Source organism: Odontesthes bonariensis, chromosome 2 (genome assembly GCF_027942865.1).
Source record: "Odontesthes bonariensis isolate fOdoBon6 chromosome 2, fOdoBon6.hap1, whole genome shotgun sequence".
NCBI lineage: Eukaryota > Metazoa > Chordata > Actinopteri > Atheriniformes > Atherinopsidae > Odontesthes > Odontesthes bonariensis.
The window spans coordinates 11629021-11654636 of record NC_134507.1 but is presented as its reverse complement, the minus strand read 5'-3'; the positions used below and the strand labels follow the sequence as shown (position 1 = coordinate 11654636).

The window sequence follows — 25616 nt, the reverse complement described above, 5'->3', positions numbered from 1 at the left end:
AATGTTGATGCCAAGCGAGTCAAAGGTCAACATAACTGTGGATCACAGACACATGAAACACCTTCTATATCGAGAGCGTTGCTCTGAATCGTCTGCTGTAAGAGGAGGAAGAAAAAAAAAAAAGGAAAAAAAAAAACAGCCACACATGTCCTTTGGGTTTGGAAATCAAGCTCTGTATCAAAGCCAACAATATGACTCTTTTTAAAGATTAGAGGCAGCCAAGCACGGTGTATAATCAATCATTCTCTTGCAGTGCCACCCAGGTATTTACCTGCCCTCTGGTAACAGACATTTTCAGTGTGTTCCAGGCAAATTAATGTAAATCCATACTGATCCTGAAACAGGCAGTTTAACTGTCTGGAAACACTCAAGGGTCCATGCACTCTTCTTTAACAGAAACTGGAGAGAGGAAAGTGTTATGCATCAACCTGTGATGATAATTGAGCCACTGCAGCATCAGCAGTTATCAAGATTAAACACCAGCAACATCCCCTGTCTTTCATCAAGTCAAACAAATTGTTTGATTATCAGGGAGGTAATGATTATGGAAGCAAGATATTTTAATGGACCTTCTTTTTTTTTTTCTTTTTTTCCCACAAAGAGCTGCTGCCTACAAACCAGTGCTAATACAGTGTAATATTTGTTTAATGGACATAAACACTGCCGGTGGTGGTTTTCACAATTCAAGCTTAGATTAACACTCATGGCTCCACTGCACCTCATGCAGCACTGTGATCCAGGTCTGTTTGAACACATGCTGCCTCCATTTTCACATTTTTAATCACTTCAGTCTGATTCTTTTCATTTCATGTGGAGATGAGTTGATGAATTAGACTTAAGAATAAATCAACTGATGTCACATTTAAGTGGCATGTCTGCTGTTAGCAAATACAAACACAGTAAATCCTAGGACATCATGTCTCCTCTGACAGAAGACACAGAGGACAGTGGGGAAATTATAGCCATTGCAATCAATGGAGATCAATTTTGCGAGATGCAAAAGGATTGTATAGTATAACACACACGAGCTCTACACACTATAACTGTTTCTAAAAGGAGCCTTTTTGTAATATGCAAGGACTAACATAGGTCAATTAGTTTAAAGCCCCACATGCATTTTAGGTGACCAAACATTACTCTAAATACAATGATTTACTCTCTTAAAAATCTGATGTGTTTCAGGCTCAAGGAAAATACATTTCAATGTATTATATGGTGCTGAGTCAAATAACTTCCTGGTGGTTGGGTGTTGTGTTTCAGAAAGCATTTGGAATATATAACAGTCTTTTAGTTACCCTTTTAGTCCCTAGAGGTGTGATTTAGATGCAGAGATACATGCGACACACATGTGATCTTTCTAGAAAATGAGGTTAAGGATACAGAGCAGCCACAGGAGAAGTCCTGAAACCTCTAACACTGAAACTTTAAGACTTAGAGGGTCTAATCTGAGGGTTAAAGTAATGTATAATTCAGGAATTATTCCTCTAGAAAAAAACAGCAACTTCCTACCAGTCCATGGAGACATATTACAACGAGGAGACTGAATTTAATATGTTGTTTGGTGCAGCACGCCCAAACGGTTGCTCAAGTGTCCCAGGGTTTGTCACCTTTCTTTTGTTTGGAATGCCACTGCAGTGTGTAAGAAAAGCATGACTCTTCCCAGTGTGGCTGCAGGCCTCGTGTTGCCACCATGCGCTCAATACCTCTCGTCATTAGCCACTCAATTGGGAACTGTTAAAGGAAGAAACTGACATTTTGGGAAATACATCAGACTGCTTGGTGAGGAGAGTTTGATAAAAAAAGTCTGATTCCAATCTAAGACGTGAGAGCTGTGTCAGTATTGTCATCTGACTCCGCAAAACAACCCTCAAACTACTCTTTAAACTCAGTAAACACTGTGTTCCGCTTGTTTTTCATATGTTCATGTTTTTTATATAGGTTCTGAATCTGCTGACTGACAGTGTTAGACATGTGACAGTGAGGCTTTTTCAGTCATCCACGTGTACATTTTTGAAAGCTATATGTAGAAAAATAGACTGTAAATAGTTCTCTGTTTTATATACAGCTATGGCTTTACCATATTGGCATGCAGGAAAAACTAAGACAAGCCTGAAGATTTAACTACCTGAGTCCTTTTCTCTATTCCTCCTGGTAAAACTGGGGAGTAAAGGAAATTATTCAGATATATGTATTGAAGTCGACCAAGTACAGCTCCAGGTTTAATTCAAAATTATTGTAAAAAGGGCATTTTAAGACATTCCAATGCTTATATATACATTTAAGCATGTCTCTTATTCACAGTGAAAAAAGGATGAGCGTGACAGAAAAAGCTGAAATCTGCAAGAAAAAATAAGCAGGAGGGTTTTGCTGCAGTGCATGGCAAGTGAATGCAGAGATGACAGGGAAAAAGAGGAGAGCGGTCTGGGGGGACATTAGATGCTGAAGATGGATGGCTGCAGTGGATTAACCCTTGGCCGTTGATTTGCATCATGCTGGAATTTGGATCTGAAGGGAGCCGATTAATGCCACCTAAGCTTCCCGCAACTGCTGTCACCAGCTCCGCTCCCTGGTTCCCCTCTTTCATCACTGTCGCCAGGACAGTTTAACTATCAACATCTTCTCCTCTGACGTGCTGTTTGCAAACATTAAACAGCGTCACATCGCTTTAAATCACTAACGCCTTAGAGAAATAGTTGCCAGCAACAAGAACATTGATCGTCAACCGTGACAAGGCAGCGACACATCGTCTGCAAACACCTTCCATCCATTAAAACTCAGCTGCACATTTACGCTGAACTCAAGATGAAAATCGATCTCCGCAGGCTTTTGGGCAGCATCGTTTTTAACATGTAACATGTAAATGTGTTTCATGTGTTTTGAAAACAGAAAATCCTTGCAATAATAAATCATGGCAAGTCAGTAAATTCTTCACTGGACTGGTTTTCCTCTTCAGCATCTCAGTCTGAACCCAATATTTAAATAATTTAACATTGTGTAGAAATGGGAAGAAATTATCAGTGGCACGCAAAGGTTTGAGCACCCCTGGCCATCATTCTTCTCAATGTGAACCTGAGCAAAAGAGTACCTGATTACCTAAAAACATAAAGGTATTGATGGTAAATGCCATAAACATTCAAAACGATCCAATTTCTAATCTTTTACAAATAGAAGAAAGGATGAAAGGGACCCCCACCCCCCATCAACAATTTGTGGGCCCTGCATGGTCAGACTATGCACTTTTGCCAAGTATCATAGATTGTAACACTCTTTCAGTTCTTGCCTGGAAAGGTTTCTCATATTCTTCCACCTTCTTACGACTTCTGTGAGATTCTTGCTGTCCAACATGGACTGCACTTTTGAGGTATATTCGCACATTTTTTTTTATGGTATTTAGTTTGTGGACTCAATAAAACCATCAGCTTGCACATTCTGAGGTAGCCTGTTGTTGATTTATAAGCGGGTTTTCTATCGTTACATTGTTGTAGAGTAATGTCATCCTCTTTTCATTATAATCTTTTCTTTTCTTTTCATTCTTATGTTTTTTTTTTCAGGGAACATTTTCCTGAGACTACTACTGTATTTGCTTGTGAATAGTGCCCTACCACTCCAGACTGATGAATGCTGAATCTTTTTGGAACTTTTTTGGATCCAAACTGGGATTCTGATTTGCCTTTCCAGCAATGCTATGAGCTATTTTCTGAGAAAGTTTTCTTGGACTTTCAGAACTCAACTTTGCCTCCACCCTTCCTTTCAATAGCCTATCTGTTTCTTATTCACATCACATATTGGGGAATCGACTGCTTGAAGATGCTGTGCTATCTGCTTGTAGCTTGCTCGTACTTTGTGGACACCAGATACTTTCATTTCAGTGCAGGCCTTCAACGCCTTCAACTGATGATTATTTAAGGAAAGAGGTTCCTAAACTTTGGGATGGTACTTTTTTTTCTTCTCAGGACTGTATAAAACAAATGCAAAAAAAAATATCCAGCTTCAAATGTTTAAAAGAATGTTTCATCCTTAAAATGATGCCCTTTGGAGATAGTTCAGCTCATTTGTAGCGTAGTTGTTCACAGCAACTTTTGACAAACTCTTGCATGCCACTGTAAATGACCTCCTTCTACACCTCCCTCCAATCCCAACAATTGCAAAGTGTATTTCTCATCTATACTCTCTTGCAAATATTTATCTTGATTCTGCATTCAATGAGTAATTAAAACACTTAAAGTCTTTCCTTCTCTGCATACAGCTGTAAGCTTAAAAACCTAAGAAATAGAATGGCTCCTTCTTTTGCCCTTCAAGTTAATGTCTTTGGCCACCAAAACATGTGCTCAGCTGATAAGAGGGCCAGTTCCTCTCTCGCAAGAAATACATTTTCATTATTCATCGCCGCTCTTTTCTCCATCTTGAGAGAGAGAAAATGACTCTGTGTTTTCTATTAGTGTAGTACTGGAAAACTGCCCTGTACTGACAACCGGCTCAAATCGGCTACATCATGGCCATGCTTAGAAGGTCTATTTCCCACAGTTGCCCCCAGAAAAGAAATCGATCACCTGAGGATGAAATAAGAAAAATGGGTTTTGCAGAATTGATGGAAGGTCTTTAAATGGTGCAAAATGCATGAGAAGTACAGTATAATGCATAGATCAGTATGTGCTATATCGCTCAGCTTTTATACTTCAGCATTCAGTATGTACATTCAAATAAACTGACAATAAAAACTGTGCTGTACGCTTCCATTGGCTCCATTACACAACATTTCAAACATAAAAAAGTATGATATACTGACCATTTACAGCAAACAATTTCTTCTGCAGTCAAACACTGATATTTTAAAGACTCACTGCAATTTGTTCTGTCTTGGGCTTGAAGAATGAAATGGTTGATGGGTGGTCCCCATGCTTCCAGATCAACGTATGTTGATCTCTCTTGCCATTTTCATGAAATCTTTGCTAAAATAATCACAATCATGACCTGTATTATCACTACAGGCTTGTAATGCCAGTCAAAAGCATAAAAAAAATGGATCATGCATAAAAAGTTACACTGGCCATCCCTTTGAAAAGTCCTGTATTTCAGGGTTATTTGTTGAACTGTGTGAGAATATAAAGCTCCTGCTCCTTGTTTTCTTCCCCTCTGTGCCCTCTACCTGGAGTTACTCGTCTCTGCGAGCCTGTTGTTCATGATTCCGAGGGCACCAACTCCCCCAGAGAAACCATTATGGCGTGAGCTACCACAGACTGTCCTGGGATATCCGTTGGCAGACTCAGACAGCTGCTTCTGCATGAGGGCCAGCGACACCTTATTCGAGGCTGCGAGATCTTTCATTGAGATCATCTCTCCTGATAGTCTCCGTCCTTCAGTGTCACTATCACAAGGTCCATCTGAGTCAGGCAGCTGGCCAAACCGAGCCTGGCGACCCTTGGTGCCTGGGCGGATGGCATTGCGTCTGCCCAGGAAGGCGTTGGCCTTATTGCAACGCTGACAAAACAAGCAGCTCATTTTCTCCAGCATCCAGTTGAGCACCTGCTTAATGACAATTGAAATGACATTGAATAGCGAGTAGATGCAGCACACGCCCATTAGCATGAAGAAGAAATTAGCCACCCTGTAAAGGCTTTGGTAATCGTAAGCAGCACTCTGGCTGCTGACAAAGTCCCCAAAGCCGATGGTGCTGAAGGTGACGAAGCAGAAATAGAGTGAGTCTAAGTAAACCCAACCCTCCACAGGGGTGTACATGGCTGATGCACAGCAGGAGATGGTGATAGCTGACAGGCCGAGAATCAGCATCACATGGTACACAGAGGGCTTCCATCCTGGGACGGAGTAGGCTGAGAAGTCATGGCGGATGCCTGGTGGGAGGAGGCCACTGTTTCTGATTCGCCTCTCCCTCACAGCCTTCATCACCACAGCCAGGAGCGTGATGATGCGCTCCAGGAAGAGGTTAAAGAAGAGGATAGTAGCAGCACAGCCCAGAAGCCCGTAAAAGATTAGGAACACCTTGCCTGCAATTGTCACAGGTGTTGTCATCCCAAATCCTGCAGAGACAACAGAGATATCATACAGTTAGTCCCTCAGCCGAGGACAAATACAGACTCTCACCATCAGGATGCCTTCTGTCGCCTCACAGGAAATCACATCTGGAGTTTGAGCAATTTATGAAAGTAAAACAACCTCAAGTCTAAATTGAGTTTTTAGATTAATCTTAAATGTAACAATGTAACTTCATTTTTGTCCCTGTGAGTGATGGAAAGGAATAAATTAATAGAAATAGAATAGAATAGAAATATACTTTATTCATCGCCCAATGGGGGAAATTCAAATTAGTCAAGTAGCTCAAAAAAATTATAAATATTTACAATGATTGTATATTAACAACAACAATAATAATACCAATTCTAGTAAAAATAATACTACTAACTAATAATAATAATAATAATAAAAAATGACTAAATAAACAAATTAATTTAAAAAAAATCATTTAATCAGAACACTACTGAGAAGAACTCAGCAGTGTTACTGCTGAGTTAAATTAGTTCTTCTAATAATTAGAAGAATTAATTTACTGCTGAGTAAACACAGTGCCCACAAATAGTGTGCTCGTTTGCAGGGTTTTAATGGTTTATTCTATTTTAACACCACATAAAAGTAGTGTATATTCTAAAACATTTAATATGTAAACAACACTGATTTGTATGGAGGCTGTCATATAAGCTTTAGATTGAAAACACACAACAATGGCATCACCTGTTCAACATGATCCTCTGTTGTTTGATTTTTCATGTGCAAACATTCTGCTCTTATACACACATTACATGAAGCTCTCATATTTCTATCCCAGGGCCAATGTGACGACATGTAACACACACACACTCACATCTTGTCCCTTATCAACAGAATAGCAGATGGTACATTTGTCAACAAATAAAATCGTGCTGAAAGATCAACAAGTTCACTTCCAGGCCAAGGTTAATAGATTTTTCCATCATCCATTTCAGTCTTCTCAGAGCATTAAGGCAGAGCGTTTCTCCCTTTTTCCACCAACCATCCTTGTCAGGTAATAAATGAAATCAATATCTTGACAATGCTTCCGTTGTGATAGCCAAAATGGCTTTTTTGACCTTATCTGTAGCAGTGAAAACCACTCTCAAGCGGGTCTTATGTTGACATCTTGGGTCATTTAGATCAACATTGATTGACACAGATTGTTTTATAGACAAGAGGGGAAAATAACCGCCACATGTCCGCACATATAACATTATGGCCTCAAACACACTCAGTTTTACACATCACCTAAGACATCAAAATACACTTTTATGATCGTGACAAAGTTCAGTGCTGGACACCTAGGTAGTACTGGGTTACATAAGGGCGAAGGACAGTGATTACCCAAATTAAGTAAAATCTGGGTAATCAGTGGCCCCTCAGTAAAATCCCATTTCGTGATTCATAGTTAATTAATTAACCCATGACTCTTTAACCCATCTGAATCTCTGGGAAAACAGATTACATGTTCTCAAGACTCGCAGAGACAGCCTTCTGCAGCGTCTCTCATTACCAAGTAAATTACCTGAGAAAGGAAAAGACCAGGCATTGATTCAGTGTAACATTTCAGAGCCATTACTCCAGAGCGCTGTGCCAAGACGCATTACGGGATACCGAACAATAATAGAGAGCAAAGCCCCAGCAAACAAACATGGTGTTATCTGCTCACAAAGACTACTCCATTTACACTTTAAAACTCTTAAATAAAGGCCAAAACCGATGTCAGCAGACTGGTGATCCAGCGGCTGACCTCGCTGAACAGGCCAGGCTGAGTCATTTCATTCAGCAGGACTCGATACGGTAGGAAATCCTATATGTGCGCATCCACTTTCACCATGGGAGAATATTTATTCTTTAACATTAAATAATCTATAAAATGAAATAAAGAATGCTCAACTCCACATGCAAAATGATGTGATACTCTACTCTACTCTACTCTACTCTACTCTACTCTACTCTAATGTGATATACTTAGTTATACACTAGATATTCAACTAGGAGGAAAGGCTATGCAGATAGTGCCATTTGTATCCATTAATTACAAATTGGCAGCCCTAAGAATAGTAGAAGGAGCTCTGATGGTCTATCTGAATGAGAGGAAATTAAATGGGAGGTGGATTCAAAGATTATAGATTACTAGTGGACTGCAATCTATTTAGCTTTTAGGTTGGCTTTTATCGCCAGTGGTGAAGAGAAAATCCCATGTATTTGCAGCCACCAGCTGACACAATTTAAAGTGAGCAGCTCTCATTACACCCAAATGGCAAATTACAGTAGTTCATTAAGTCGTGTGGTCGGGACCTGAACAAATCACACAAATTACCAAGTGAGATGCTAATAGACATATTGAATGCTCTGCATTAGTTTTGATTGATTCAGTTGACCGCTCACCTCTGAACAGCAATCAATCATCACATTTTATATTGGAGCCACTCGCAGTGTGGAAGAACAGAGTAAACTCTACAACACTCAACAGGTATTCATTATATGAAGCATTGGCAACAAAGACGAGTTGACGGCAGCAATCAAATAACCCATACAATCCAGCATTCAGTCACTCATCGTGTCTGGGAGTAAAATGTCCTCTGGCAATAAGTGATGATATGTGCTACACGACAGCAATTTGTTCATTGAACCAATGGGGCAGTGGACATTATTTCCCAATACGGATTTGATTACAGAAGTGTGACAAACTGTAAAATATTTACACAAATGGAAAATCCCCCTGCTTGAACGTGAGTTTGGAGATATTCCGTGTTTTAGTTATTGTCAATATATCAATAAAAGACTAAAACAATCAGTACATTTATGTGACTTCAGAATCAATTCAATTATTATGTTTGTTTGACTAATTTTAGACTTTTAAAATACATGTTAACTGAAAATCGTACAAAATCAAATTTCTAAAAGTTGGACCACAGTCAGTCAACACATGCACAGTCAGGCTATTTTACTGGACCAAAGAATGGCCGCATTGCTAGGAGCTGTTACATGCTGTTGGTGTTGAGCTTCAGCCGGGAGCCGGAAGCAAATCAGTACCGTGTTGAATTACACAGCTTCACAGGTCTATACAGAACACATTCAGTCATTTTTAGCCAACATTTGTATTGAGATTTTGGGAGGCTGTGTAATGTACGGAGTATGCATGGCAGTTCAAGTCTGTCAATAGCGTCTTTTGCAGAAATTACTACCAGGCAGACCAACCTCCTAACTTACCTCTCCCCTCCTGTTATTAGTGTCATTCTGCCCCTGTAATTCCAAGCAAATGCTTCTGTTAGCCTTTCCCATTGCTGAAACTATTTGTATCCATTCAAGAAAAAAAATGTAATATCCAGACAGGATTTCAGTACACAAATATATTCAGAAAACAAGGCAAGAAGCATAAAACACATAGGAAATTTAAAGAACAAACCATGTGCCATGGTACTCATGTGCTTTAAGCTAAACTGTTTGTCAGCTATTTTGGTCCATGACGTAAAAGGTGAATCAGAAAAGCCCAAGAAAAAGCCTGAAAGGCTTTGGTCCATAAATCAATTTCTTGCTATGCCTGTATTCTGGAGCAAGAATAGTTGTCTAATTAAATGGCCCACCTGAGCTATAACTGTAGCTCAACCTAGTTGTGCTCAGGAACATACCGAATCTGTTAGTCTGTCTGTGACACTCCAAAGCAAAGCACATAATGTCCTACTGAAGAGGTATATATCTAAAACTGTCATAATCAATATTCTTAAAATAAAACAGATTACATGGCCATGTGTGCTGTCAAATATAATCATCATCTAACACTGCGGTTCCTCTCAGGCCCCTTTTACAGCGTGGTTACTCTCAGCACATCGTACGTTTAACTACAGGCTGTGGTGGACCACATTTTTTGATAAGTGTACCTTTCTGAGAGCAAAAATGTTTATTTTTGACTTGCTCGGCACATCTAGCTGAAATGAGTGTGTCCAACCAGGTGTCACGTTGACATCACTGTCAGTTGGACTTGAAGCAAACAAATAGATAAACAATGGATATTTCCCTCAAGTAGAGGGTAATTATATTTCTTTATGTGCCTTATTTACATGATTTTTTTTCTTTTTTGTGGAGCCCGTTTTTCTTGCTCAGATGTTCTTTGTCCTCATTTCGTACATAGGTTCAGTTACTGAGTCCCGCTCACCTGTTTCGCATAAGTCATCACTACCCTCGGTGTATATTTGACCAGTTTTCCTTGGTTCATTGCTAGATTGTCATAGCTGTTTGTCATGTGTGTGTGTGTTTGTGTGTGTGTGCGTGTGTATGTGTGTGTTATATTTTCTCTATGTCAGGAGATCATGTTGTTCTGTTCCTGCTTGCTTATTACATTACATACATTACATTACGGTCATTTTGCAGACGCTTTTAACCAAAGCGACTTACAATAAGTGCGTTCAACATCGGTAGGCAAAAGAACTTCAGGTCACAAGAAATCATAAGTGCATTTCCTTCTAATACCAAACAGCTGAGAGCAAAACTAGTGCTAGAGTTAGTGCGATGACCAACCAGCCTCTCATCAACTGCACACCAGTCACAGCGGGGTGGGGATGCAAACCCTGGTTCGGGTGGGGAAGACATAAAAGAGGTAAGAAAAGCAGGAATGGGATGCAAACCCTGGTTCGGGTAGGGGAAGATATAAAAGAGGTAAGAAAAGCAGGACTGGGATTCAAACCCTGGTTCGGGTAGGGGGTAATTAAAATATAGAGGGTGCCAGTGGTGGAGGAAACAATAAGTGCGTAAGGAACTAGGACGGCGCAGGTGCTGTCCTAAGAGGGCGGATCAGGGTAGTTTTTCTTGAAGAGGTGGGTTTTAAGCCTACGGCGAAAGATGGGCAGCGACTCAGCTGTCCTGATATCAGTCGGGAGATCGTTCACCTATCGGGGTGCCAGAACAGAGAAAAGCCGTGACCGTGTCGATCTTGCGCAGGGACCCCTGAGTGACGGGGCAGCCAGGCGCCTGGTGGCCGCAGAGCGAAGTGGTCGGGCGGGGGTGTAGGGCTTGACCATAGCCTGGAGGTATGAAGGAGCTGTTCCTTCCACTGCCCTGTAGGCCAGCACCAGAGTCTTAAACTGGATGCGAGCAGCTACAGGGAGCCAGTGTAGAGAGCGGAGAAGGGGAGTGGTGTGGGAGAACTTGGGGAGGTTGAACACCAGACGAGCAGCAGCTTTCTGAACCAGCTCCAGAGGTCTGATGGCAGAAGCCGGGGCGCCAGCAAGGAGGGAGTTGCAGTAGTCCAGGCGGGAGATGACAAGAGCCTGGATGAGCACCTGTGCTGCCTTGTCGGTGAGGAAGGGGCAAATCCTCCAGATGTTGTAGAGGAGGAATCGGCAGGAACGGGTCACTGATGCGATGTTTGGCAAAAACGACAGTTCGTCGTCTAGGGTCACACCCAGATTCCTCGCGGTCCGGGTTGATGTCACCACAGAGTCATCCATGGTGATGGCCAGGTCTCTGAATGGGCAGCCCTTCCCCGGGAGAAACACCAGCTCAGTCTTGTCCAGGTTGAGCTTAAGGTGATGCATCGACATCCACCCCGAGATGTCTGCCAGGCACGCAGCAATGCTGCTTCCACTTGGGTGTCAGAAAGGGGAAAAGACAGAATCAGCTGGGTGTCGTCTGCATAGCAGTGGTAGGAAAAGTTATGGGAGTGGATGACAGAACCAAGGGATGATGTGTAGAGGGAGAAAAGAAAAGGACCTGGGACCGAACCTTGGGGAACCCCGGTGCTGAGCCTACGTGGCTTCGACACAGACCCTCTCAGTGTGACCTGGTAGAAGCGATCTGTCAGGTAGGATGAGAACATGGAGAGTGCAGAGCCAGAAACCCCCATTCCCTCCAGGGTAGAGAGAAGGATGTCGTGGTTCACTGTGTCAAATGCTGCAGACAGGTCCAGGAGAATCAGGACAGAGGACAGAGAGTTAGCTCGAGCAGTTTGGAGTGACTCAGATACTGCTAGGAGGGCCGTCTCAGTTGAGTGGCCCACCTTGAACCCGGACTGGTAGGGATCCAAGAGGTTGTTCTGGTGGAGGTAAGAGGACAGTTGTTTGAAGACAGCACATTCAAGAGTTTTGGACAGAAAGGGTAGAAGGGGTCTGTAGTTCTTGAGCTCTGAAGGGTCAAGAGCTGGTTTCTTTAGAAGAGGAGTGACTCTGGCAGTCCTGAAAGTAGAAGGAAAAGAGCCTGATGTCAAAGATGTGTTAATGAGGTGGGTCAGGTAAGGAAGAAGATCAGGTGCAGTAGAATGAAGGAGAGGGGAAGGGACTGGGTCAAGGGAACATGTGGTGGGGCGGCTGGATGTTACAAGGTGGAGGACCTCATTTGCAGAGAGGGGAGAGAAGTGGGACAGAGAGGGAGGTGAGGGAGAAGGTGGTAGGGAGGGAGGAGAGGGAGGGCGACAGGTGTGGGTGGTGTGGACAGCTGGGAGGTGAGGGAAGGAAGATCGGCTATTGTTAACCTTCTTGTCAAAGAAGTCGGCGAAATCGTCAGGGAGGAGGGAGGAGGAGGGGAGAGGGGATGGGGGTTGGAGGAGGGATGAGAAAGTTTGGAAGAGTTTTTTGGGGTTGAAAGCAGAAGTTTGAATTTTGTTACAGAAGAAGGCAGTTTTTGCAGCAGAGAGAGAGGAGGAAAAAGTGGAAAGCAAGGACTGGAAGGCAAGAAGGTCTTCAGGAAGTTTACTTTTCCTCCATTTGCGCTCGGCCGCCCTCACGCGTGCAGGCCTGGAGGTGAGGGGACAGAGTTTGTCCAGAGAGGAGGACAGGGTGGAGAGAAGAAGATCAGTAGCAGTGTCAGGGGAAAGAAGAGAAAAAGATTCAGGGGCAGGCAGAGCAGAGAGAAAAGAAGAGGAGAAGTCAGTGGGAGAGAGAGAGCTGAGATTGGGACGAGAAGATACCAAGTGGGTGGGGGAAGGTCGGGAGGGAGGAGAAGAGAGGGAGAGGGTGTAGGACATGAAGTAGTGGTCAGAGAGATGAAGAGGAGTGACAGAGAGGTTGGCGCTAGAACAGTGTCTGTTGAAGATAAGGTCCAGTGTGTTGCCAGCCGTGTGGGTAGGAGGAGATGGGGAGAGAGCTGGGTCGAAGGAGGAGAGAAGAGAAAGAAGAGGGTGAAGCTTCTCTGTCTGGATGTTGAAATCACCGAGAAGGGTGAGGCCGGAGCCATCATCAGGGAAGTGAGAGACAAGAGTGTCCAGCTCTTCCAGGAAGTCCCCAATAGGGCCTGGTGGGCGATAAACTACAGCGATGGTGAGCTTGACTGGGTGAGAGACAGTGACAGCATGAAATTCAAAGAAGGAGGGAGAGAACTGCAAGAGGGAACAAAGAGAGTATTTCCAGTCCTTGGAAATCAGCAGGCCAGTACCACCGCCCCGCCTCGCAGCTCTGGGAGTGTGAGAGAAAGAGTACACATCAGACAGAGCTGCGGGTGTGGCAGTGTTTTCTGGGGTGATCCAGGTCTCTGTGAAAGCAAGAAAGTTAAGGAAGAGCATGGATGCATAACCTGAGATAAACTCAGCCTTCTGCACAGCAGACTAGCAGTTCCACAGCCCCCCTGCCACCACTTGCTCAATATGAGTAGAGAGAGAGAAGGGTGGATGAGGTTAGTGGGGTCCCGGCCTCTGGGTCTGACCCTGTATCCTGCTTATATTTCTTATTCGGATTTTTGGATGCCCTGTCACCACATCAGTGTTTGGTTTGTTCGTTCTCTGAGGCTGCCCGCCTCCTGTCTGTGTTTCTGCATCTGGACCCTCTCCAAGATTGCACATTTATACACAAGCAACAATATCAGCATCAAGTGAGTTCAGCCAAGGTTTTGGTCCACTGTCCACTGTTTTGCTGTTCTGAATATGACAGGACACGTAGTTCACACAAAATAATCTACTGTGACCAAGTTCATTATAATGAAGGAGCCAGCCATCCAGTGCAACAATGGTTTAGAGAAACAAAACCATACCTTGAAAGGCTTTGGACACACCGACACTGGCTTTTTTTGTATGTTCGCAAGTAAGTTGAGGATGACAAACATATGTTTTTATCTTGGACTTTCCCTTTTAAAAGTGCAAAAACATATGTGAACAGTATGTCAATTTTAAAAGGCAATAAAAGGGATGTTATTTGTCCTATTTGTAAGTAGGTGCGGTTTTTAAAAAAAGCTCACCTTGAATCTTGTCTCATAGCTGGTATCTTGTTTACAAAGTTAAGTGTCCTCAAGGAGGCATATCGATTTGGTTTTCTTAAAAATGGCCTCACAAGGCTGTTGCCAGTAGAGTGAATAGCCCAGTGGATATTTTAGGGATTATAAGAAAAACTCTCAATTAATTGGTAACAGTTAAGAAGATACTGAGGGGACAGTAAAGGAAAAAAAAGTAAATAAAGCTACTTAAAAGCACTCAGAGTTATGAGTCCATAATCTTTCATCTAATGTTCACCACATGTCATCATGGATAACATCTCTCCACTTCACAACTCCCTGAAGCCTCGAAAAAGGACCATTTTGTAACCTTTACAAACCAGAAATAAAATTTGTGCACCCTTTTACTAAGTACATTAATGCCCCCAATTATTGAGCTTAAAAACAAGACCCCAGTCAAAATCAACTGTCTTAGATGCACCTGAGAAAAGCAGCAGTAGAGACCGCCATGCGTGCCTGTCCGTCTGATGACCAGCTTATGTGACGAACAGGAAATCATTAGTCACGAGTGTTGCGCCGCAGGGATCTGCAGAGAGGACAGAGGGCTGAGGAAGCAGCAACATGGCCAGACCTGCGACATCTTCACCGCACCATCTGCTGAGGAGCTGCCAAGATTACTGCCAGACTGGGTAATAACAGGAATATTCACGTCGTGCTGCCAGTTTTACAAAGCAGATGACAGATTACAGTAGGTCAGCTTCAGCGTGAGATGTGGCTTTATCACTCTGACTGTGCAGTGCATACACAGACTATGCTATTACATGTTTGAATTAAAAAAAAACAAAGACATGCAGCGATGTTTCTATAGGACCCTGAAGCAGATCAATGAGGCTTAGCATTCCTCACCCAGCTCACCCACATGTGGCATAATCCATGGAATTTGCTCTTCATGTCAGTGCATTCATAATGAGCTTGCAATTATAAGAAATATTGGACTGATGTAAAGAATCCTGTGGGTGACATTTATTAAAACAGGTCGATTGAGGTGTTTATTAGAAGTGTACATATACACACTATTAGAAATAGCAGCATAAAACAAACTCGGTCACAATCTTAAATACCTCGTTTTCTGCCTGTATAAGAACTGACACATTTTTCATAAATGTGTATCTCAGTTTTCAATTTACTGGCAATGAGAGCCTGGAGGACTGATGACTCCACTGTAGTCTATATTGATTTTTTTTTTGCCATTAAAAGAAATGCGGCATTGTTTTTGGATCAGCGCCAACATTTATGCTTTTGTCTTCATTCTTCGATCTGTTTTTCTTTTTAACTGGATTTTAGCAGAACTGGAAAACAGATCACAGATGGAGAACTCTGAGCTTAAACTGGCAAAAAATGAAATTAAGATTCAATTAGTGTTCATCGGCAAACAGTAGCAGATATTTTGTCCTACCAGGTCACTGAGGAGTCATTCTCTCATCAGATTAATAGCTTCTACCTGATAGATCTTAAGGCTGCACTGTCAATGTTTGAATAAAAGCTTAGCCATATAAAGCCCTCTTGTTTTATTTCCCAAAGCAAACACACCTGTCCTGGTTCTGCCTTTGAAATCCTACTACCTTTAGATCAGTGTGATAAGCCTACAGGTTCAGCTAATAGATAATACAGTCTTGGTGTTCAATACAGTGCTATCATATGTCTATCATAGTTGTTTCAGAATTTAACCATCACGTGAACACAATCACATGAGATGCCAGCAGCAAATGAAAGATTGAGTTTTAGCGGGCGCATGGAAAGTGAAAGGACATGTCCATGAAATTCAAAGCTGTGTGAAAACTTGATCCCCGTCACGGGCTGCTAAGTTATTGACAACTGCAAAATTGATCTTGGAAGACATATAGAGAAACCCCAGAAAGTTGTCTTAGAGAAATGATGAAAGAATGCTCAGTTGCTCATTGTTTGATCATGTGCTACTTTCATGTGGCAGAATCATCTGTGAATATTGGCCTGAGGACAAGTTAACAAGTTATGGTCAGCAACATGAAATCCTTGTGTTTTACAAAGATAACAGTTATTTAATCTAATATGTTCAAGAGTCGAAAGCCAGAAGAGTTGTGTGCGCGTGCGCGTGTGTGTGTGTGTGTGTTTTGGGACAGTGCAAACTAAGAAGCTTTTACTAAAAGATTTATTATGTTTTACTAAAAGAGCATTTTTATTCTCATGAAGAATAATCTAATTCAAACACATAATAAGATATAATCAGTTGTATAATATGTATGACTACAGCTATGTGATGCATGCCCTCGGACTTCGGAGGTGTCATAGTGCTCCGTCATATCTTTTTCTTTTGTAATCCAGTATCCAAACGGATTCAAGGACATGCTGAGGACTCATGTGTGCCTCTCCAACTTTCTCATGAGCCCCACTATTATCAGATTTGCTTGGTTAAGTTCCAGTTATGGATCAAGTTTATGGTAAATTTCAATTGAATTTTTGGGAATCAAAAACCTTTTTTTATAGCTTTGTTGCCTTGTTTTACCTTTAATGATCTCCAAGTTAGCTGTAAGTGTTTAGCCATTTGAACTAGTCACACAAAGACACATTGTCTTTATGCAAAGAAACAGAAAGATAAACGTTCCTCTCGTGCACCGATGGAGTTGCTGTAGAGGCATCTTGCAACTTGCCAACACTTTGCCACTGCAAGTTTGTGTTTTTTTTTTTACAGAGGTGAGGTTGCCAGCTTGCAAGAAAGTTTCTCAAGAAAAACTTCTTTGCTTGTCGGTAAAATTTGAACTCTTGTGGCTGCTGGTTAGTGATGGCTTCAGGCCTTTTGCATTAAGGGTGCAAAAGTTATAATTATCAAAATATTCAAACCACAATATAATTGAAATGGTTTTTGTCAAAGTCAAACCTGACAGGGAGCGGGTCAGAGTTTATTCTCTCGCTGCCCTGTTGGTGTAAAGAGCCAAATCATTGAAATCGTAATCAGTTGGAAGCCCAGCAAATTTGCTGTGTCCTCTGAAATGAACTTGGAATCGCTTGGCCATGATGAGTTGGGTCTGTGAATTACTGTACGTAGGCAGTACAAGAGTCGGGGCAGATTTATGACCTGCTGCGCAAGAGCGCAGAGGTGTGCGCAGCATCCCGTACAGCAGCATGATAGGGATTTATTGAAGTCTGTTTCTCAGCATGTTTGCCTCTCACTCACACTCACACGCACAAACACAGAAGCGCACTTCGACCCTACACACGGAAAGACCCTGGATCGAGATAAACTGTGAGAGTGGAGGAAATAGGCAATGAAATATGAGCATAATCTGCATCAGTAAATCTTTATTCACATTACTTTTTATGTAGGTTGTTGCCTGGTTAAGTCCTCAACAGGTAAACTGCCTTCTAGCGCCTCTAATGCTAACAAGACAAACCAAGATGGTTATAGATGAGAAAGCAATTATGTGGCTGTTTCATGAACTGAGATGAGACCATGTCAAGTAAACATTGCTCCTGCCTGAACTCAGCATGTCAACGCTGTCACAGTGAACATGTTGGCTGGCTGATTTTAGTATTGAGCTCAAAACAGGACAGTGCCAGACTTTTGTCGGGTCAGGTACACCCTCATATACCCTCTTCATCAAGATTTCATGTCCTTACTTTATATTAGTCTTCAGGAATAGTTCTCCAGGCTTCTTGAAGGACATTCCAAAGCTCTTCTTTGGATGTCGGCTGCCTTTTGTTTCGTTTTTTGTCAAGATGATCCCACATTGCTTCAATATTTGTTGTGGTCCAAGCTCTGGGGAGGATTAATAACTCCATAAGACCTGCTGCCCCTTATGTTCAGTCCACTTTATTTGTCATTTGGCATACCACAGCCTTTACTTCTTGTTTCCCCTCTGTAAGAATGGCTTCCTGACAGCCACCCATCTACAAAGACTGTTTTTGATGTGGCTTCAGTGAACACTAGATAGAATAACTGAAAAGGCAGATGCATTTCTCAAGTCCTGTACGAGGAGTTGGATTTTTTTCCTTTTTAGATTCTGTTTATCTGCTGCAGATAGTTTGGTATTTAATTATTTATTTGTTTATTTTTGTTCCAGTCAAACTATGTTATCCTTGGTATTTTTTGTAGAAGCAACAAAAGAAATAGGTGCTTATAAATCTTCATTACAACAGGCTGCTTGCACCAGTGCCTAATGATATGATTTAAAATGGGTTCTTTTCTAGGTGTTCTATCATGTTTTGTTATTAACAAACAAGCATATTCTTCTTAAAATGGTCAGGTCTTAAATTGTGTGGGAGATAGAACTGGACTTTGTCACAGAAGACATTTTGACATGTCACACTGGACAAATTAAGGAACAGTAATGATGGCTGACTTAGCTTTTTATTCTGCCATTGGTTGACAATTAAATTGTACAAGCCCATTGCTAATCTTATGAGTCACAGCTGCGCTTTTCCTACTTTTGCAAGTCAGAATGCTTAAGGTGAAGTCTTATAAGAACCCTTGTGTATTAATGCATGGACAAATCTCTTCAGCCTGTTCCTAATTTCTGCTTCACAAAATGAGCTACATCACCCTCTCCTTGTCATGCAATAATTCTCTGTGAGCCTGTCACTGTAAGCTAGGTTTTCTATTTTTAATATAAAATTTTGATTGGGTCAACTTTAAGGCAGCCAATGTATATTGTACAGATATAATTTGCCCCATCATTTAGACTTATCTTTATAGACCTTCCTTGCTGCAGTCAAACTATTCAGCTCAACTTAATTACTGATGAGGCAGTTTTTGTGCTGAGCATTTGGACTGTACCCTCTCTGAAAAGGCCCATGGTGCCTTTCATGTCACTGAAGGCCCCCATGTTTTCCATTTTTAACAGTGACATTTCCTCTGAGTCTGTGGTTTCATAGAGCAACCCTGGAGATCTAAAGAGAAGAGAGGAAAGAACAGACTGCTGCAGAAATGAGTCCTACTGACCAGCTGAAATGTAGCTGACATAATGGTCCCATAATGTGATCCTGATATTGTGCTATATGTACACCTTTTGTAACAAATTGGAAATCCTATCCAACAGACACACAGAAACGTCAAAATGATTGAAAGAATAAATCAAAATAAACTGGTCCACATTGGAAGTAGCGATTAGATTGGCGATAGCGGTTAGATAGGAATCAGCGACAGTCTGGCAACAGCACCGCAGTGAGAGACAGACAGCGACAAAACGTCTGAAACATTGCTGTGTGAAGATAATTTGCTTTCACAGATTGCAAACCCATCCCACCCACCCCCTGATTGCACATATACCAAACAGTAACACCAACACAGATGGTTTTGCTCCAGCAAAGCAGCGCAGAGTTGTTGATCTAAATAAGAACTCTGCATCAAAGCAAAAAAACAGCTTGCCGTCAGGAACGCACACCAGTCTATCATGTGACTTTTCACCCTGCTTTAATGGCAAATGTACACTCCACCAGACTGAGGTGACATTGCCTTGTGACTTCACCAGCGCGTGAATTACAAAGCTAAGTACGTTACAGGGAAGGCATTTGGTTTAAAGTTCTACTTTACGTACAGGAACCTGTAGCCTATAGAAAAAAATTGTGAATAAAGACAAATTCTTTTTTAACTCAGGGCATGATTTTCACTGAAATTGATGATTACATTTTTTGTACCACTTCATACTACAAACTAAATACTTGGAAATTAGTTTGATTACTTCATTGATTTTTACATTACAAGATTATCTACAATAGTCTGACAAAGAACAAAAGCCTGTCTTCCAAGGATGCCTGCATAAGAAGCATGAGCTCTACGGGCAAGTTGATTTATCTTGCAACCTTTTTACTATCTATTGCTAAGAGCCTCAGGTTAAATGCAACTTTACTCTAAAGTTTGTGATGTATATAAAGCAGCCAACACATTAGACAGCAGGTACAGTAATTCCCAAACACAGCCAACATTAAGCGATGTTTGTGTTTATTCTGACATCTTCAGGTGACATTCAGTCCATCATTTACCTTATTTTTAACTGCAAACTTTTTTATCTACACCTTTACTTGCTCCACTATGTTCACAAATGTACCTCTAACCTTGTCTGTCTCCTGTTATGTGCTGAGCAGGAAAAGTACCGGAGAGGCTTCTCCATGTAGATGAGTCCAGGGAAGCTGAGCCGAGAGAGTGAAGTTGTATGCTGCAGAATTCTGAACTGACAACTGAACTGGAAAAACATGTGTCAAGTTGAGTCAGAACTCTAGGTTTAAGTGACATTTCTCATTGGGTTTGGCACTTCCGTCTCCATAACCTTAATGAAAAGAAAGTGCAAGGCAGTAGGGCTTTTTAGTCTAACTAGAATAGTCTGTCTGAGATCCCTTGTATGACTGATATTGATAGTTTGTATGGCCACAACAGTGACTCTAAGATATTAGCATCCCAACTGTGATGTGTGTTGATGAATCCATGGCACTGTCCGTGGTGCTGAAATAGCAGACAGGTTTTCAAATGTGTCCTTTTCTCTTAGATCTACCCCTCTTTTACAATTGTCTTAGATCTCTAAAGTATACACTAATAATACTGATTTCCACGCTGTATCTTAACCTTTAGAATAGTCACACATTCGTTATTAAAGTAACAGGTAGAAATGGGTGGTCACAGAGGAACAAGAGTATTATAGTTCAATGAGATGTCCATAACCCAGAGGACGGATGAGAACATGTTAAAGCAGCATCACAGTGTCCAGGTCAGAAGTTATTGAAGCTTGGAGTAAACATACTTATTCCGTGTCTGTGTGTGGCGTGGGAACAAGGGCTGCTGTTATGGAGCTAAACCCACCCTGTTTAAAAACAACAAATCCCCTACTGTCACTTGAGTTGATATAGAAATAATATCAATGAAATCCAAAGCGACACAATGATGTGATGGAAGAGATAATATGTATCTTGGCGTATAAGTGCGTCATCATTGTCATTTCTCCTCATTTGTGAGTTTTAGACAGCACTGACGTTAAATCAGATATTATTCATGGCAAAGGCAGCATGTGGGCCTGTTGTGTGCTGTTTGTTAAACTGTCCCATTTGCCTTGTCTGCCTTTGTGGCCTCTGCGAGTGGGTGGCTCCAAGCGTGATGAAGCAAGAAGCGGCGGTAGCTGCCAGGGGCGAGAAGAGGCAGGACACAGTCTATCCCAAAGTATAAACAGCCCAAACCATGGCGCATAAAACTGACAAACAACAAACTGCCCAAATTGGCTTCATCTACTTTGTTACAACAAGTTAAAAGCCAGCACTTGACTCTCAAGTGTTCTTACGGCAGCATTTCAAAAGTGTCAAAACAATCCCCCGAAATGTCATTGCAGAGAACGCACACAAAGACACACAGGCCCTCAAACGACTGTAGGGAGTTGTCCCAATTGTTAGTTGTCAGCTGTCAATCAGCCTTGAAGGTTAAAATGAGATTTTGTACTGATGGAAACTGTATTTACTGAGCAGACTCTTGAGCCCTCCTTAAGGAGAATAAAAATAGTGAAGCTGTTGGAGAAAATGTGGGACAGTGCAACACAACCAAGTGATGACGGATAAATTAAAAACCAAGCCTGCAGTTCAGTACAGCACAATAAGACACACCAGACATTTTAACCATGCATTCAAGGAACATTACTCAGACACCCACACATTCGCATAAAAATGGCTTGTAGAGCTCAAAAAAGTTTTACAGCTTTGGGTATACGTTGTGTGGACTGGTGCATCTGTCCCATCCTGCATGCTTCCTGCTCGTTATCTCAGGTCACACAAGTAAGATGCATTTCCAGAACTCATCATTCAAAGTTATCATTTGCAGCAGCTGGATTATCTTGAGATCTCTGAGCTCCCCATCACAGGAGAATGCATCTTGCCAGGCTTCAGACTGCGGAACTGTGGCCGAAACACTGCGAGTCTATCTAATCGTATACATGCAGCTTTGAAGCAAATTTGAGGTGTTACTTTTACAATGACAGCTCCCAAAGAGGTTGACACAGATGCTGTGATAGAATCTGTCATATGATAACACTATTGAAACTTTTCATTAAAAGTAAAGTACACTGTGGGCTTCATCTAAGTGGAGAATATGTTTCTGCCCTTCTCTTGATTGGCTGCGACAGGAGTCTGGCACATCAGGTTGTGCTTCTACGTGTCAAAATCATTACAGATATCTGCTTTGTCAGAGTTGCCAAAAGGGAAATACTAGTGGGAGAACAGGTATTTTTTAAATTGCCATTCTCTAAATAGTTATTTAGACTGCCAATTAGCAAGGTTGACTGAGAGTTCCTTTTATACACATGATTTAGACATTTTAATTACCTTTGTCACAATCTTAGTTTTGCTTGTTATTATGTTGAAATTTGCTTATCAGCACGAACAGCAGTTTACAGCATACAGATGGGAATTACATTCATTTTGTTTTTCGGTTAAGAACCAAATAAATTACACTCTGCTTCAAATTTCATGATATTCCATCTTGCTTGTTTTAATACTTCAATATTAGTGGTATAACTGCTAATGACTCTGAGGGAAAAATCAGAGGATCAACCCGTATCATAAGGCATTTATGGCCCTTTGGGGAATGTTGACCTCACCCAGCTGATAGTTATATTGTAATCTCTTGGAACAGCATTTCTTGTTTGTTTTTTTTTGTCAACTCAAGGACATCAGTGATGCTGGACTACAAGTGAAAATGATTGTGTGTTGTGATTGAAAACTCCAGAAGAGCATATTGAGGTTGTGCTTGTCAGTTGACATTTCCACGGGCGAGAGTGAGAGTTCTGTGTCAGGTGCTCAGCGCACATGGATGAGAAGTCCTGAAAGCTTTCAGAAATATGGTAGTTTGTAGTTTTGTGACAATACAATTCAATTTAAAGAAAAACCTGCAATGTGGACTACATCTCCTGCAATGTTTCCTGCAATTCTAAAACAACACATCAACCGCAGCAATAAAAGCCAGTTATCCAGTCAAAAACCCCAGCCAACAAGCCCCTCACGTGGTCAAGGCTTTGCTCTCATTCTTCAAAGCGAAACTGTGGAGATACATCAAGGGGAGCAAAGAGTCACTGCTGATTTGAAGCCTCTGCCACAGCAAAGTCAGAGTGTTTGGGATGAGTATCTAGAGTGCACAAAGGGATGTTGCTGTGGTATGGGGAGGCCCACAAATCCCCTTTATATCAGCAGCTCACAAGTATACAGAAAAAGTGGCACACAAGCCCAAGAATTGGAGGTGGAAGAGATCAAGGATGATGACATACACATCATAGACAAAAATCCCAGACTGAAATCCATGCAAGCACACGAGAAACAAAAATACTGGAAAGATGGAGAATCTTAGCATCACCATTTTTCTCTCAATTTTACCCAAGCAGCTGAGTCAGTTTATATGATCCGCCTGTCAGGGAAGACAGTGATGCTGCATGACATCTGGAGTACAAAGGATGTCAACCGGCTATAGACATCTAGGCTGTTGTAGTTCCCTCCCATATGATTGGAGTGCAGGCTCCCTGAGAGCTCCGTACAAGTGTATTCGTGTACCTAAGAGCAGAAGGTGGGAGGGCCAATACAGCTATCCTGATGGGTCTACAGTAAATAGAGTTGTGACAGTTTTTCTACTTATGTGAATCCAATTGTCCTTGTGGACTCATACACAACCAACAGTTTTCATCATCGCCTGCCTCACTGCAGATTTCAATTAAAGGTAGGTGCCAGGGGTATCGCATTGTGGAGGGCAAGGTTAGAGACAGGGCTCCTGTCAGCTCCGATTATTACCTGCTGCGTTTTCAGCTGCTCATTCATCCATTCACACTCACTCACTCACTGAAAGCTGTGTCTCCTCTCAATCTGTCTGGTGGGGGTGGGTAAAAGTGGGTGTCAGAAGCATCAGACATGCAGAGCACCACGCCGCTGGCCCTCGGGTAACCCTAGGAGGGACACTTGCTCTTTTCTGACCTATCACATGGGCAAATGTTAAATGGGGGAGCAGAAGGGGCTTCTCATTGACATTCCTGCTGGTTTGAAAGAAAATATGGCAAAAAACAAGAGGCTGCACCCATGGGTGCTGTCCTATAACCAGGGATGAGTGTGCTGTTCCAAATGGCAAACATGTCAGATGTTGTCCCCATTTCCAAAGTCCCTCACAGCCAAAATGTATCTGTTTTTCTGTCTGCCAGCCAGTGGAAAGAAAGCACTCCACAGGGAGGCAGCTCTGGTCCCTTTGACATCCGGACTGAAAGTAATGATATGATTATTTAACCATTAACCAGAATATGAGGCCCCAAGTCCAATCTATATTAGACCATCTTCATTGTGTAAGGTGATTAATGTGTATTCGTGGAATCTATTTTCTTTTTACAAAGCTTTTTATGAGTTTATGATTTCAGTTAAATGATTATTATATATATTTTTAACCAAATACATTCAGAAAACAACATCAACTGAATGGACGCAAAGGTCAAGGGATTTGGTAATGCTGCAGATATCACCCACCTATAGTCGACACCACAGTTCCAACAAAATAAAAAGCCCCTGTAAAATCCCATCTTGGCCTCAGAGCGTCAGCTCGGATCCCGGCGGCGATGGCAGCCTCATACTCCCGCAGGAAGGAGTTGAGGTCCTGTAGGCTGATGTTGAAGGTCTCACTGAAGTTGAGGAGCGTCCCGTTCCAGCGGCCGTGAGCCCGGAGCTCCGAGGGCCTCTCTATGGCCGAGAAGACCGCGGCACCGCACAGCAGGTACAGCAAGATGAGGATGGCGAGCAGCACGAAGCGGCCGTTGTCTTCGTTGAAGTGCAGGGAGCGGCAGCCCTGCAGTCGCTGGCCAGGCATCATCCAAATTTCAGCACCACTCGCGCGTCGGACAGCGACAGGCTCCACATCGAAGACGGCGCTCACCAGTCTGCAGGCATCCTCTGGAAGTCACTGTCCTGGTCCCTCATTGCACTTCTGCAGGCAACATTTCCTTCAGTTAGCGCACCACATTGTCTCATTGTAGTTGTTTGTAGAAGTGATATAATCTGTAGCTGAAAGACTGAAAAAAAACCCACTTGTGGATAGAAGTCTGAAGATTCACCAAAGAGTTCACGAGAAAAGCTGCCGGTGCCTATTTTCATGATCCATACAGCCTCTCTTACAGTTATGTCAATGCAGTTGATGCGAAGTGGACTGCAGCTCACATCCAACCGGACGCGCTTCTTCGTGCAAAAGCAAGCAGCGATATCCTCCGGGTCCGTTGCACCAAAATGTTTCCTTCCAGAGGATCAAAACGATGCTGGGATTTCTGCAATTTCTAGATTTGTCCGTCTCCAGAATACCCTGTTTCTACTCTCAAATAAAGTCATATATCCCCAGGCTTACCTGTTTTTGAGAGCGCTGAGCTTTAGCCTTTGTGTGAACGTTATAGTGGCACGCTGAAACCCAAAATAGCGCATAT

General features: G+C 42.2%; 1 protein-coding gene across 1 annotated transcript; it reads right to left on the bottom strand.

Annotated features, from left to right (window-relative positions):
* Window positions 1-487: 487 nt before the first annotated feature.
* Window positions 488-25616, bottom strand: kcnk12 (potassium channel, subfamily K, member 12). Its single transcript, XM_075477150.1, has 2 exons — window positions 24676-25616; window positions 488-6035 (listed from the first exon to the last, which is right to left on the bottom strand). The coding sequence occupies exons 1-2, from the start codon at window positions 25013-25015 to the stop codon at window positions 5143-5145; spliced, it is 1233 nt and encodes a 410-aa protein (XP_075333265.1). The 5' UTR covers window positions 25016-25616; the 3' UTR covers window positions 488-5142.